Source organism: Haliotis rufescens, unplaced genomic scaffold (genome assembly GCF_023055435.1).
Source record: "Haliotis rufescens isolate VD_foot unplaced genomic scaffold, xgHalRufe1.0.p SCAF_1, whole genome shotgun sequence".
Lineage (NCBI taxonomy): Eukaryota > Metazoa > Mollusca > Gastropoda > Lepetellida > Haliotidae > Haliotis > Haliotis rufescens.
This window is the reverse complement of record NW_025963779.1, coordinates 16,550,076-16,567,104: the sequence shown is the minus strand read 5'-3', so window position 1 is coordinate 16,567,104 and position 17,029 is coordinate 16,550,076. Positions and strand designations below refer to the sequence as shown.

Here is a 17,029-nt window from a genome sequence, read left to right as displayed (position 1 = left end):
TGCCCAAGGGACACAACTCTGCACAGCGAATCGTGGCACCTTAGACCAATGGGCCACCCGTGCCCCCCGATAAAAGATATAGCCTTACCACATTAGTTAATAGATTTTTGTTGTTGAATAACCATGACAACTGATCAAATTCAATGTATGGTAACAACGTAAACACGACATAAAGACACACAACCATCCTGGACAATACTTGATACTATAATCATAATAAACGTCCTTCACTTAAATAATACATTCAGCTGTTCTTCTTGCCTGTTAAACCAAGCAAGTCACACACTACAGTGATACCCAGTTAGGCTGACACGAACAACTGTAAGCTGAATACAAATCAACAAATCTTGTCATACTTCTACCATGGATGTCATAGCGACTATCACCACAGTTGATATTTGATTTCAGATAGCATGTCTTCATAACACCATGGCAAGGACAAACCACATACAAACGTCACCTACACCCACTGCCTATCTGATTAATATTTCATGTTTGGTTACGTGTACAAAGTGGCTGACTTCTCAAACAAGAAACTGTTTTTTTAAATAGCACACATGTCAGTCATTATAAACACTGAATCACAATTATGCTAGTTCAGTTAATAGCTTGGCAACTAAGGAAAACATTCTGCTGCATGATAGACTGCTCTTTTCAATAGGTTGGTTGGTTGGTTGGTTTGTTGTTTAACACCGCAGTCAGCAATATTCCAGCTATATGACATGAGATGCCATGAGATGCCATGAGGCGTCATAGGAAGTCAGGAGACACCATGGGATGCCATGAGACACCATGAGATGCCATGGGACGACATGGGAAGTCAGGAGACACCATGGGATGCCATGAGATGCCATGAGACACCATGAGATGCCATGAGGCATCATAGGAAGTCAGGAGACACCATGGGATGCCATGAGACACCATGAGATGCCATGAGATGCCATGGGACGTCATGGGAAATCAGGAGACACCATGGGATGCCATGAGACACCATAAGATGCCATGGGACGACATGGGAAGTCAGGAGACACCATGGGATGCCATGAGATGCCATGAGACACCATGAGATGCCATGAGGCATCATAGGAAGTCAGGAGACACCATGGGATGCCATGAGACACCATGAGATGCCATGAGATGCCATGGGACGTCATGGGAAATCAGGAGACACCATGGGATGCCATGAGACACCATAAGATGCCATGAGGCGTCATAGGAAGTCAGGAGACATCATGGGATGCCATGAGATGCCATAATGAGATGCCATAAGACATCATGAGATGCCATGAGACGTCATAAGACGTCATGCAATATAACAACTTCATGAACCATTCACAAGGAGAGATGCAAACCATAAGATGGACAACATATGCCATGACATGAAACTACAAGACCCTGTTGAAGGCTCAAGTAAAGTGAAATACATCATTTGAGTTAATAGCTTGGCAACCAAGGAAAACATTCTGCTGCATGATAGACTGCTCTTTTCAATAGGTTGGTTGGTTGGACAACATATGCCATGACATGAAACTACAAGACCCTGTGGAAGGCTCAAGTAAAGTGAAATACATCATTTGAGTTAATAGCTTGGCAACCAAGGAAAACATTCTGCTGCATGATAGACTGCTCTTTTCAATAGGTTGGTTGGTTGGACAACATATGCCATGACATGAAACTACAAGACCCTGCTGAAGGCTCAAGTAAAGTGAAATACATCATTTCAAAATAAGATGGAACATGAACGAATCACATTCATTGGTTGAACATAGAATGTTTGAAAAAGGTTTGATAAAATTTAACCGAAACAATTAGCAGTCTTCACACAGACCCAATCAATTGAATATTAAGGGGAAGGAACATACCACGATCACATTTGTTCATCAATAAATACCCATTTACACAATGTGGAAATCCTCTACAATGTCTCCAGTATAACAATGACAACATGAACACCTAGCTGTGCCACATCACTAACAAAGTGCCACATTTCCAATAGAAAGGTTGACGAGACCTACCTATACCACCGAGAAGGAGAATTCAAATGTCGATTTTTTTCCACATGTCCAGAAACATGCTCCACCTCACCCTGTCTGATCACACTGAACAGGGTAATTCTAGTCAAGTCTTTGTGTTGTCAGTGCAGTTTGTCCTGTTTGTTCTTATGAGTAAACACACCTGACCACGTGAACTGAACTTCCTTATGTCGATGTGAAACAAGATAAATATAGCTCATGTAACACTGTCGTATAAACTTTCATTCTTGAGATAGTTTGTCATAAATATCATGTAATCTATTCAACAATCATGACATTACCATGACTACCAGAAACCACAGATTTGTTTTGAACTTCAATAAAAAAAAAGTAGTTTTTATGTCCATTCATTTATATTTATAAAATATATACTTACTTCACTGATAAGACATCATATGCATATATATATCAGAAATATGTTTATGTTGACAAGTTTGACACAGCTAAAATAATATTAATCATAATGATCATCTCACCAATGTCAACAAAACAAGGTACTACATCTCAGTACTTCCATAAAAGATATAGTGAGTGAGTGAGTTGGGTTGAACACCACTTTTAATATTATTCCAGTTATATCACAGTGTGTCAGCTTAATGTAGGAGGAAAGCCCGAAGTGATGCAGGTCTCAGACATTTACCACTTTGGTGAAACCCACGAGCACGGGTATGGTGCTGACAAACCTAGAAACATAATCAGGGTTAACCGGGATTTGAACTCACAATCATGGGTTTCTGCACAGCGAATCGTGGCACCTTAGGCCACTGGGCCACCCGTGCCCCCCCCCATAAAAGATATAGCCTTACCACATTAATTAATAGTTGTAATATTAGAAATTTAAATGAGTTTGAATACAAAATATAGAAAGATATACTTAGACAAATATTATATAAAAACTCATATAACTACTTTAATTTCACTACATGTATTATTATTGATTGTTTTCATTTAAAGTAGACATATAAACTAAACTGAGTTTTACTAAATAACTTTATATACATATCAAGTTTTAACTCAGTACAACATTTTTAACCATATTAACAATAATTGAAAACATTCGTCACTTAATAAGAAAATTAATTATCCATAAAATATGATATTTTTTTTAAAATGAAAAGAATAAATGGTACAGTTTCCCTCGATTTAATGTTCTCCATATTATTATTTGAAGTCCAACTTCATCACCTGTGTAATTACCCCAGCAGCTGGCCAGGTATGTACAGCCCAACCAACTGTACAAGACTCTTCCTGGTGCAACCTGCGGAGGTTCTACTGTTCCCTGCTGTGATGGAACCACACCTGTCTCTGTACCACTCACAGCATCAAGGTGATCACAGTCATACATAGATGACTCAACACATACAGGTCTACATCTACCACACACATTTCACTTTGGGGTGAAACATAAGTCACAATGGTCAAGTATACGACTCAAATGAAGTTAAGGAACACTCAAACCTTTCATATCGGTAGAGATAATGTGTCATGCCATGACAGTGAGTGAGTGAGTGAGTGAGTTAGGTTTAACGCCGCTTTTAACAGTATTCCAGTTATATCACGGCGTGTCAGCTTAATGTGGGAGGAAAGCCTGAAGTGATGCAGGTCTTAGACGTTTACCAGTTCGGTGAAACCCACGAGCACGTGTATGGTGCTGACAAACCTAGAAACATAATCGGGGCGAACCGGGATTCGAACCCACAATCATAGGTTTCTGGCGTGTCCAAGGGACGCAACTCTGCACAGCAAATCGCAGCGCTTTAGACGACTGGGCCACCCGTGCCCCCCATGCCATGACTGATTAACTATAGTAATATGAAAGAATCGGGTGTTCTGCCAATTCTTTTAAGTAGTATCCACAAAGACATCAATCTAACATGTCTGGTAAATACTGCACAAATATGTCTATCTGCATCAATCACTAGGTGATTCATATATGACAATGTTTACTTGCTACTAATAATTAGAGGATATTCAATAGTTCAGAGTTTGTCAAATCTTTAAAAATATAAACAAAAGTCTAAAAATATATATAGGTAACGAAAATTCTTTATCATACATTTGGATATGATTATAAACAAAATCAACTTCCAAAGCATATTCTTGAAAGCCATGAGACCACTGTTGGAAGCAAAGGTATACATGCTGGTCAAGTAACAAAAATGGTGCTTTGCGAAACGAACAGACTTGATTGAGATAATGAGAATTTTACAGTTTATAACAAAACATTTTTGAGAGAATAACAAACGTCAAGAAGCGATATTAACTCCAAAAATGACCATGTGTCATTATTTTGCCTTGTCAATATGGGACTTATGTTAGTTTGTGTACGGGCCAGATACTTACGATAAAGGGAGACAATTTGAGGGGAGGTAACTCTTGTATGACAATAGTTCCGTCAAAGAGTTATGTTCACTGCAGTGAAATATCAAGTGTTATGTTCACTGCAATAAAAATATCACTTTTCTCAACTTCAGAAAACTTAGTCTTTCACACTGAGGTACATAATAAACAGTAAAACTCTGCTCGTGTGGAACACTCTGGTTGGGTGATTATGATCTCGATGTGCTTGGTAAGAAACGTCTTCATATATACATATTAAAGCCATTCTCTTGTAACAATCTGTAACAATCAAGAAATAGGATGAGGATTGTACTGGAGTATGATGATCCAGGGCCATGTTCCACAATGCGACCTTGGTGCTACGACTATCTTTGTTAAAGTATGCGAGGTACGATCACCTTAGTGCTACGACTATCTTTGTTAAAGTATACGAGGTACGATCACCTTAGTGCTACGACTATCTTTGTTAAAGTATACGAGGTATGATCCCCTTGGTGCTACGACTATCTTTGTTAAAGTATACGAGGTACGATCACCTTAGTGCTACGACTATCTTTGTTAAAGTATGCGAGGTACGATCACCTTAGTGCTAAGACTATCTTTGTTAAAGTATGCGAGGTACGATCACCTTAGTGCTAAGACTATCTTTGTTAAAGTATGCGAGGTATGATCACCTTAGTGCTAAGACTATCTTTGTTAAAGTATACGAGGTACGATCACCTTAGTGCTACGACTATCTTTCTTAAAGTATGCGAGGTATGATCACCTTAGTGCTACGACTATCTTTGTTAAAGTATACGAGGTACGATCACCTTAGTGCTACGACTATCTTTGTTAAAGTATGCGAGGTACGATCACCTTAGTGCTACGACTATCTTTGTTAAAGTATGAGAGGTACGATCACCTTAGTGCTAAGACTATCTTTGTTAAAGTATGCGAGGTATGATCACCTTGGTGCTACGACTATCTATGTTAAAGTATGCGAGGTACGATCACCTTAGTGCTACGACTATCTTTGTTAAAGTATACGAGGTACGATCACCTTAGTGCTACGACTATCTTTGTTAAAGTATGAGAGGTACGATCACCTTATTGCTACGACTATCTTTGTTAAAGTATGAGAGGTACGATCACCTTAGTGCTAAGATCGCTTTGTGGAAAGGGGTTCAACTTAACAATGATTGCTGTAGTTGCTGATGTAGTGTTGAAATAGAAACATACAGATGTTTAGGATATATTTCTACCTTATAACATCCATCATCCGTGCCATAAAATCCACATATATATTCTCATTGGACCAATTTTGGTATTCAGAAGTGACTGATTAAGAAAACCATTTTATCATGTCGTCCATGTCAGGATCTACTGATCATGGGTATGAAGGCCAGATTTTGTTCCAGGGGTCGTCAGCACCATGCCTTTGCTTTTGAATTTCACCACAATGCAAGCATCAGAGTGAGTGAGTTTGGTTTTATGCCAGAAATGGGCTTCACACATTGTACCCATGTGGGTAATCGAACCCAAGCCCTCGGCATGACAAGCAAACGCTTTAACCACTAGGCTACCCCACCACTTGAAAAATGTCCATGAATTGTTATGAGAGACATCAGACGTGTTCTAAACGCCTTTTACCAGTGTGTTTTTGGCTTACAACACCACTACAAGAACAGATAAGGCTAAAATGTGTCACACGTTCTGATTTTAGAGGTTTACAGGTTAACAGTCTGTGACCTTCGCCACTATTTCCAGGCCTGAGTCCAGTACAATTCTAATGGGTCCTGTAAGCTCTGCTAATAATAGTCAGGGGTGGTGGGGTAGCATAGTGGTTCAAGCTTTCGCTCATCACAACAAAGAGCAGGGTCTGATTCCCCATATGCCTACAATGTGTGAAACCCATTTCTGGTGTCCCCTGCCACAAAACTTTTTATTTGACTTGAATTGTTCAACATAACAGTAGGCCAACAAGGGCCATTATATGATAGCTTTTTTTTCAAATGTATACAATTAAGAGATAAAGATTACAGTGTAAATCAGCTGACGATGACTGTTATGTCAACAGCTGTTCGGTATACTTGTCGAGTACAAAATGTCAACAGCTGTGGAATACACTTGTCAGGTACAAAATATCAACACCTGTGGAATACACTTGTCAGGTACAAAATTTCAACACCTGTGGAATACACTTGTCAGGTACAAAATATCAACACCTGTGGAATACACTTGTCAGGTACAAAATGTCAACACCTGTGGAATACACTTGTCAGGTACAAAATATCAACGACTGTGGAATACACTTGTCAGGTACAAAATATCAACACGTGTTGAGAACAGATAAGCAAGCTTCAGAGATTATTACACCTTCATGTGTGTCGTATTGATTTTACGAAACGATTGTAACAATACTTGTTCCCCAGCGAGAGCGTAAAATCAGTATGACACACATGTAAGTGTAATAATTTCTTTATTCTCATTATTTCTAAATCCTTCCTAGAAAACCACAATGTGTCAAATGAAATCACCTCTACCTAAGATGTCGTTTCAAGTGTGACATCATTCCGACCAAATGACACAAAAAGATTTGAATGATGTCAACAATACACTGATGCACGTGAAGTGACATTTGCCCTGGGGCACATACGTTTGTTAACCTTGGGGGTAATAAAGGCTTCAGAGGAATACTTACTACAGTGTACAATTTCTGAAATAATCTTTACTGCCAACTAGCAAGGTTGGCTGGCGACTCACATATGTAACTAGTCCATCTTGACAGTTGCAAGCCCACTTTCGGAACAACATGAGAGAACATATTATCATTTTTCTCAGATATTCTTGCTTTTAATATTTAGAGCTCAATAAGCACAAAGGTAATGCTTGCTCTCAGGAAAGTGAGTCACACATCAGTCACAATAAAAATTGTCAGTGTAGAATAATCATATTTTCTACCGACAGTCAGGCAGGTAGGAATCGATTTCACCTATCTCCACAGAAATGTTATCAGTCATGGAACAGTGGGCGGGCAGGTTTCTGGACCCTGACAAAGTGTAAACGCTTACAGGTAAGATAATTTCATGCTATGAAAGTACTACCTTTCATCATGTATTTTAAAAATGTATCTTAAAATTACTTTTTCATTAATAACTACACACAACCATTTTATTATTTCTATCATGTAAAGTGTTAGACTGACACTTAGGCTTAATTCCATCAACAGATCACCATTTCGTGATGAGCAGTTAGTGAAAATATATCCCAATCTTGCTACCTTGACAAAAAGGTCACACTGAATATTGATTCTGCTAAGTTGGGCTAAACCCTGCTTTGAACAGTTATCAGTCTAATGTTGAATGTAAGCTGGGAGTGATGAATGTCTCAGGGGTCTACCACTCTGGTGAAACCCATGAGTGCAAATTTGGTGTTGACAAACCAAGGACCACAATCAACCTGGGATTTGAACCCATAATCACAAGGTTCTGGCATGCCACTCCTAGTCCATGGCAGCACCTTAGACAACTGAGCCACCCGTGCCTCCCGGTATCTGACTGGTGACAGAGCAGGAGGAGGGTCAGGAACCATTGTTTGTCTGTTTTGTTGTTGTTTGAAACTGCACTCAGCAATACACAGCTATTTTATCATGACCGTCCCACACCATCTGGGTATGTCAACATGCTATCAACCAAGCCACTAATCTTGTCCACCCAATCCATAATACTGCCTCTTACAACAAGCAGAGAACCCACAGTCCCCACAGGAACCACTGGACAAGATCACTGTCATGAGAACTCAACAAAGAACTTGAATGGTTGGTTGGTTGGTTGGTTTGTTGTTTAACGCCACACTCAGCAATATTCCAGCTATATGACGCGGTCTGTAAATAATGGAGTCTGGACCAGACATTCCAGTGATTAATATCATGAGCATCAATCCACGCAATTGGGATCGATGACATGCATCAACCAAGTCAGCGAGCCTGACCACCCCATCCCGTTAGTCGCCTTTTACGACAAGCATAGTCGCCTTTTACAGCAAGCATGGGTTGCTGAAGACCTTTTCTACCCCGGAATCTTCACAGGTTAGAACTTGAATGAACCAAGGAGAGAAAACTATTGGCGGACATCCAGTAAATACAAAGTTGAAAAAAGGACAAAAGTATGAATGTTACAAACAAAGGTCATTGTTTACATGCAAATAAGGAATTCAAAATACAAAACAATACCAACAACAACTCGCAAACAAAAGACATCGTATGTAAAGAAAGAACAATGTGTACAGTGCACAAAAAGGACACTAAACTGCTGAAGGACAACGCTAGCCAGGTGGCGCTGCAATTTGTAAAAGATCCCAAGTATAATTGTCTTGTTCCGCCGTGTATATAAATACATGCCAAAGCCCAGTGTTTTGACAAGATAACATGTGTACTGAGCCAGTATTATGGCCCCAATGAAGTAAGACGGTGAGAGTTACCTCCTCTTGTTGACTGAAGAGCGTCATGCAGTGAGCAAGACTGGTGCACATGTCCTGGGACGATGTCTGGATGCTGACCACTTCCTGGTGCACGGACTTCAGGCCATCTGAAACCACCATCTTACTCGTCACACCACATGACAGATTTATGCTTGAAACCCCCTTAACCTCATACTCATCACATCACACAACAGATTTCTGCTCGAACCCCCTCAACCCCATACCCATCACATCACTCAACAGATTTATGCTTGAACCCCCCTCAACCCCATACCCATCACATCACACAACAAATTTATGCTTGAACACCCCCCCCCCCCCCCCCATCAGGAATGTGCCTCAGACATTGTGCATATGCAATAGAGCCAGGGTTTTGATGTCACCAGAGCATGTCTACTCACCACTGACAGAGGTGTTGCCGGGCGAGGACTGCTTCACTTGTTCCACCTTCTGGGACATCAGCTTGACCTGCCTCTCCAGCAGCTTCTGATGGGCCTGGGCTGTCTGTAACAACAATGAAACATCTCATGTAGGTCTGTACTGGGGAACAAGGAGGGAGAAGGGATTAACGCTGCTTCAAACAGTAATTCAGTAACGTCACAGTGTGACAGCTTCATGTGGGAGGAAAGCCTGAAGTGATGCAGGTCTGAAACATTTTCCACTTTGGGAGACTATAAATCGAATTCACGATCTCAGGGATGTAACCCCTGTCTTCTGGAATAATTGCATCACATCACTAAGGTCATAATACAAGGGAACAAAAGAAATGCAAAACTAAAAAATCAGGTGAGCTAAAACAACATTTTTCTTCTTTTTATTTTTGTAATTAATATCTTATTATAGAGTCCCTGTTATAGATAAGACCTGACACCCATGGGTTCAGAAACTATTGTTTTGCATGTTGATACTAAAAGTGAGACTGATTTTAGAGGTATGGATACTGATTCAGATATATACAAAATAATAATTGGACATTGAAATAGACACTCTTACCCACTCACATCCCTTACTTTCTGTACAAAACCATAAGAAGGTTTAATATAAAACATTAATTAAAGATGATGCTGCACTCAACAACATTCCAGCTATTTGCTAGAGGTCTGTAAATAATCGAGTCTGGACCAGACAATCCAGTGATTAATATCATGAGCATTGATCCAAGCAATTGGTATACGATGACATGCATCAACCAAGACAGCGAGCCTGATTAATTAAAGAATGCAGAATACAAGATCACTGAGCTCCAGAAGCATACACACCTACATTAGCTAGCTCATGGTAAAACATCCCATTACAGGTAATTGCTATAAACTGTTTGACTGGCATTTTTAGAAGTTTAGAAGTGACAGTAAAGACAATATACTATATGGATGACAACTTCTCTGTTCTATTATGATGTGATGTTTCGGTCAGTATCTTAACCGAAAATTTGCATCATAACAGAATAAAGAAGTTGCCATCCATTAAATATCTTGTGTTTACTGTTATTTGGTATAGAACTTAGCTTGTTGGCTTTTGTAATAAGAAATATTTGTTTCAATGATATACCTGTTGTGAATATAAAGTTTGAAGTAACTAAAATGGCCTACCTGTAGTGCTTCTTGCATGGTCCCCAGAGGAACAATGTCGTCTGCGTACTCATTCTGTGCCTCCCCCTGGTGAGTGTAATGGGTACTAAATCCTATGTGTTCTGTTAAAGCATTTAGCCATTTCTGGAAGGAAAGTGGAAGTAATCGTAAAGTTTACATGAATTGTATATTTCTATTACTATCCTGTCTCACACTATGCATTTCTTAATTCTTCCTTTGATCCTTATGTGGATCGAACCCCGGACCTTCCGCTCTCCAGGTGGATGCTCTACCACTAGACCACGGAGGCGGCCTTAGTGCCGTAAGAACTCGTGAGTGGGTGAAAAACACCGTAACAGGCGATGTGACTGACCCCTTTACGTTAATAGGACGTAACAACATGAAATCGTGTTGAACATGTGTTTCATGTTTTTATGTGGGACATCGTTACGTGCAGCTGGAATAGGAATCTATTCAGTGTACAACTTATAACTGATCCGGAAGGGATCGCCAGGCAATCCGACAACACGACTATCTCTGATGGACAATAAGGTGAGCCAGCATGGCAACTCTTGTATCACACCCATGGGATTGAAGCATACTAAGACGAGAAGAGGAATGATTGACAACATCCATGAGAGGATCATCGAACCAATAGCTGTGTAAATTCTAGATGTCGCATGAGGATGTCTGGATCGGCGTGGGCCTGAAAACAAATGTCGATGTATGGTTCAAAGACGATCCCTCAAACATGCAGCAACTTTGTGATCGGCTTCATAATGTGGGTGAAAAACCGCAGGGCCGACGAAATTCCAAATGGGAGCACCTTCCACTGGTAGTGGCAGCCTTGGAAAAAAAATTGAAGGAAATACTGATGCTTCCGATGGCTCGGTCTGTGTAGATACATGTCTTGACTGACCATGTGGTCGCCTGGCCGGATGATTGTTCGAAGGAGCACGTTGAACTTCATGTGAAAACTTCAAAATACAAGGTGTTGAATGTCTTCATATTGAAGATCACCCAGAGTTTCAAGCTCTCTTTCTTTGTGACCAGGAAGATTGGCAAGTAGTATCCCAGGGTAGCTGGGTCTGGACCTAGGCAATCCATAGATTGTTTGGAAATCAAAATACTGATGGTCTCTTGTAGAGCTGGAAGATGGCAGGCTGGATACTCTTGCTGATGGGGTGTGGATTTTCTTGGAGGAGTACTGATCAACGGCAGCCTGTAGAGGCACGAGAAATGGTCCAAGTGCATCTGAAGGGGGCAGGACACCAATGTAGCACTCTGTCACCTTGCCGGAATAAACACTCTTCCCAGTCACATGTCAAGCTAAATTTTGACATACAATCTCATGACATAAATTATATTGTTTTTTGTTGTATAACTTCACACTCAGCAATATTCCAGTTGTATGATGTTGGCCTGCAGTCATGCATCTTCCCATGCTTCCTGAGGCAAGGGAGTTAACTGACTATAAAAGTCCAGTTTCCACCCTTGCCAAACTAGGCTGGTATTATGGAGTTTTGGCTGGACTAACAAGTCTATGCATAGTCCAATCAAAATCGCGAACCGAAATCGAAATCCGGTTCGTAAACTGTCATGCAGATTTCGGTCGATTGCTGAGTTGTAAAGCATATGCCATCTCGTTGTCAACAGATATTTTCCTAATCTTATCAAGTTTTTAATCAAGGTGTTCACATGATTTGATGCACTTTGCGATGTAAGAACCAATTTTATCACAATATAGATCTTGATTGTCGATCAGATCGTCCTGTCTTGGCGCCGTCATTTTGTTTGAAACAAATGCAAGTGACACGAGAGTTGGAATCTAACTGGTCCATAGGAGAGGCATAGAAGGGACATGACTCGTAACAGCCACTGGTGGCGCTACGATCGAGCGCAGGAAGTCCAGCCTAGTTCGGCAAGAGTGGAAACTGGAATTTTGAAGTCAGTTAACTCTCTTGCCTTGGGAAGATGGCAGTCATGGTAAGTAAGTCAGTCTCAATCAGACAAACCAGTGATTGATATTATGAGCAACATCCCATGCCTTGTACATCAAGCATGTTACTGGGGATCTGTTCTAACCCTGAATCTCCACCAGCTTCACGATATAAGACATCATCTTTGATGATCAAGTACCTTGGACCTAATTGCTAATCTAAAAAATAGTATAAAACATAAATCATCACGTTATATTTACTGGACACGCGTAAGAAAATCAAGTGTAAATTGTTGCTTAACTGTATCAACCACGCTCAATGTTCTCTACACTATCACCCTGTCACTCTGCTTCTAGGGTGATCGACTGATGCTGATGTGACTCACCTGTTTAGTGATGAGGCCACCATCAGCTGGGTCTGCACTGAGTGTGTGCGTCGTCCCATCTGAGAATGAGATCTTCATCTCACGGCTTGCAGCTGAAGGCACCTGTCACAGACATAGAAACAGTTTTTTAACTGGAGACATGCATTTATTGTTTGGCAATTTGTATTAGGTAACTGTGTAAGCTTGGCTAAAACTGATCACCAAATGAGGGAGGTAAGTGTGATGATACATTTACAATTAGTATACACATGCACATATGAAACTTCCAAATGTATAAATGTTTTTAAAATGCTACATAAAGTGGGGGTGCTCACTCCCTGCACCTCCTACTTGATCCACACCCCTCTCTGGATCCGCACCCATGCACACGCCTCTATATCCATCCCCCTCTGGATCCACACACCCCTCTATATCCACCGCTCCTTCTGGATCAACACCCCCTCCATATCCACCCCTCTCTGGATCAACACCCCCCTCTGGATCCACACCTCCAACCCACGGATCAACACTCCCCTCTGGATCCACCCTTCCCTCAAGATCAACACCCCCGCTGGATCTACACCTCCCTTATGGATCTACACCTCCCTCTGGATCCACACCTCCTTCTGGATCCACACCTCCCTCTGGATCCCCCCGGATGCCCCCCCCCCCTGGATCCACACACCTCCTCTGGATCCACACACACATCTGGATCCACACACACCTTCTGGATCCACACACTCCTCTGGATCCACCCCCCCCCCCCCCCTCAAGTCTCACCTTGTAACCTTATCCAGAGTAAAGTCCTGGGATGTATTCTCCAATAACGACAATATCCTTCACTCACTGTACCAATCAAGGGAGGCAAACTGGACCTCAGGTATGACAGGCAAACACCTTAACAACTCTGCCATTCAACTACCTCATGAACTAAGAGGACAGGTTTCAATACTTCAAATATCCCAAACATAAAAAGTTACCTTAACATGTGAAAGACTTAAAAAAACAACAATTAAATCGTCTATAAAAAGAAAACAGAATGAAATAATAATGTAGTTGCTTCAACTCACATATACTTTGGCTTCATCTAGATATTTCATTCCTTTTCTTTTTGAACCTGTACTGGCGTCGCCCCTAAAGTGTAGTGAAAGTAACAGAACATTGAAGAGTGACAAAGGAAAGAAATCATAGTATTGAAAAGTTGTACAAGGTGCTAAACTCAAGAGAACAGTAACCTTTGTAAGCTGGACAAGTTACTTCATCACTGGACAATGGTCAAGAAAAGGAGAGACATAAAACGAAAACCCCTAATCTAAACTCTAAAGTTTGAAACGACCATGGTCAAGGGGAGACAACTCTTAGACAAACATGTAGCAACTGTTTGTGGTGTGCAGTCTCTTGAATTATAAGTCTGAAGAACACTAAAATCCCCTTGATACAGTCACATCAACCTTACCTGTTTTCAAAGTAAGCCAGTACTCCTCTTTCCACAATGACCCATACTGGTCGGAAGCCCAATATCCGAGATTTCTGAAAACAACATCAAATTAATTATTGTAGCATTTCACTGCCGGGGTTGTGTGTTCGAGATGTGGAATATTTAAGGATTTTCTTTTTGAAAATGGAAATATAAACGAAACGTGTAGCAGACTTTATGATGATGTGGGTGGTGCCTGAGAACAAAGACTATTATTTTTTTAGCCAAGAATAAAGCAACCCTGATATATTCCCACCAAAATAATAGTAATACCACTTGCTTGAGTGAGTGAATGAGTGTGGTTTTATGCTGCTTTGAGCAATAAATCAGCAATATGAGGAACACAAGACACACATTGTACCCATGTAGAGAATTTATCCTGGGTCTTAGGTGTGAAGAGCTTCAGTTTAACCATAAGGCAAGCCTTCCTTCCTAACAACCATACACAGAGGAATGAACTTGAGACTCTAGCATCACTCGTCCAGCCACCTCGCCTGGATCACATGTGCACTGACCAACCTTTAACAGCTGGCCCTCAAACCTCTGAGGCTGCAGCTGTAGCGCCTTGACCCCCCGAACCCCCAACAGCTGCCTCATGGGCTGGGTCCTCGCCATGTCCGCCGCCAGCTGATCTGTGGACACAGTGAACACCTGCCTTAACATCATCCTTTACATTCATAATCCCATGTTTCTCAGCGATTGATCTGTTGTACCTATTTGTCACATAACACCAGCAGCAGCAACAAAGGAGTCGGATATACACAGTAAATAGGTCATGATTATCATGATTATGTCTTTCCTTTTTTGCGCATATATTTTCAAATTGTGTTCTGAATCCGTTAAACTGTTGTTGTTTAATTTTATCAAGGAATTGCAATGTTTAATAGTGTTCATATTTTATCTTTACGGGCCTTCTGTGACATGAGCTCATTTTTGGCTCAGTAAACGTCAGCATGTTTATTTCTACCATTTTTCGCGAGGCCATAGACCATAGCAGTCCAGTTTCTAACCTGGAACTATGGTTGTTCTTGTTGCTAGACCCCCCTGAATGCTCACTATGGTTGTTCTTGTTGCTAGACCCCCCTGAATGCTCACTATGGTTCTTCTTGTTGCTAGTCCCCCCTGAATGCTCACTATGGTTGTTCTTGTTGCTAGACCCCCCTGAATGCTCACTATTGTTGTTCTTGTTGCTAGACCCCCCTGAATGCTCACTATGGTTGTTCTTGTTGCTAGACCCCCCTGAATGCTCACTATGGTTGTTCTTGTTGCTAGACCCCCCTGCATGCTCACTATTGTTGTTCTTGTTGCTAGACCCCCCCTGAATGATCACTATTGTTGTTCTTGTTGCTGGACACCCACATCCCCCCTCCGCACACACACACACACACCCACCCGCCCCAATGCTCACTATTGTTGTTCTTGATGGCAGTGTTGATGCCGTTCTGCAGCAGGAACACCGCCGCTTCCTTCTTGTCCCTCAGCGCGGCTATATGCAGCGCCGTGTTGCCGAACCTGTCGATGCAGTTGATGTTCACATGACTCTTCTGCAGCTGCAAACACAGGGCATGTCAATCGAGAATCTCACCAGTGTTTCTTCCGAGATGACATATATCAAGACAAGTTGATAAAAGTCACAAATATCTGAACTTTGGTAGCTACACAAGTCTTGATGTACTTGAGCTTGGGAGACATGTGTGTGAGATCCTATTTATCAAAATGATCCTACCAACATTTTCAGCTTGTAAACAGCAGTAACCAGTGTTGATTGTTAATAGTACAGCTCACTAGTTTCAGTAGGGAGAGATAAGTGGTATCATTTGATAATGACATCATAGCAACTGTTTTTATTCATTATTTAATGTTTTATTTCCCCATAGTTCATGATACATACAGTATACTTATATTCGCATGAGCTGCAACAGTGCATACATTGTTTAGAGTAGAGTGACAGTTCAAAACATTCAGTTCATCCTTACTGAAGTATTACCGGTTAGCATTTACATTCCTCCTACTCCTAAAATCTCAATATCAGTATCTGGAAATAGAGAATGTAAAGATGACCAAAAGGCAAGACATTTTGTCTGATTACAATTGAGAAGGCAATATATTTAGATATTTGGTACTACTTTAATATTTCTCTTTGAATTCGTTTAAAAAAAGGTTTGTTTTCGTTTCTGCTCATTTTATAAATTGTTTCTTTTACGACCAAACATACTGCATTTAAGTGATTATTGGTTTTTCCCTTAAAACCAAATACAATATTTTCACTTGTAAAATCAAGTTTTCCTTCAGATATCTTTTCCAGCCATTCCTTCATATCTTTCCAAACATTTACAGCATTACTTATCAGACAATAAGTGTTCTATGGTCTCTGGTACTAGTTTACAAAAGGTACACAATGGTGAGTCTTTGTATTTAATTTTATACAAAAAACTGTTTGTTGTTAATATATTATGAATGTTTTTAAATTGAAACCACTTCATATTCACACTTTGTGTACATCTGGAGGCCATTAAATTAATAGATTCCCACTCATCCTTCTTGTATTCTTTGTGAAGCAAGTATTCCCATTTCTGTTGACCTGATGTTTTCATAAATCCTGAATTTAATAGAGTGTGAAAAAACATTTCCCTTGTCATTTCTATTAAGCTGAATGATGTTGAAGGCAGTATAGGTCAACTATTTACAATACCCGCTTTACCAAAATGTTCATTTCTAATATGACAGTATTCCATTAGTGCATTTTTAATACCCTGGAATGTAAGAAAATCTATTTTGATTCGGAATTTTTCTTGAATTTCCTCAATACTCAAAACTTCTCCATCTAAATTTAAGATATCACTAAC

At 40.5% G+C, this 17,029-nt stretch overlaps 1 protein-coding gene across 1 annotated transcript in view; it reads right to left on the bottom strand.

Annotated features, from left to right (window-relative positions):
- The window catches only part of LOC124149646 (oxysterol-binding protein-related protein 1-like), a 116,166-nt gene that overhangs the window by 87,122 nt on the left and 12,015 nt on the right, over positions 1–17,029 (bottom strand). The window contains exons 7-14 of the mRNA XM_046521377.2: positions 15,592–15,733; positions 14,703–14,815; positions 14,163–14,236; positions 13,777–13,840; positions 12,728–12,829; positions 10,424–10,546; positions 9,236–9,338; positions 8,835–8,941 (exon numbers count right to left, since the gene is read on the bottom strand). Coding sequence (XP_046377333.2) covers positions 8,835–8,941; positions 9,236–9,338; positions 10,424–10,546; positions 12,728–12,829; positions 13,777–13,840; positions 14,163–14,236; positions 14,703–14,815; positions 15,592–15,733 — 828 coding nt within the window. The remainder of the gene's footprint in view (positions 1–8,834; positions 8,942–9,235; positions 9,339–10,423; positions 10,547–12,727; positions 12,830–13,776; positions 13,841–14,162; positions 14,237–14,702; positions 14,816–15,591; positions 15,734–17,029) is intronic.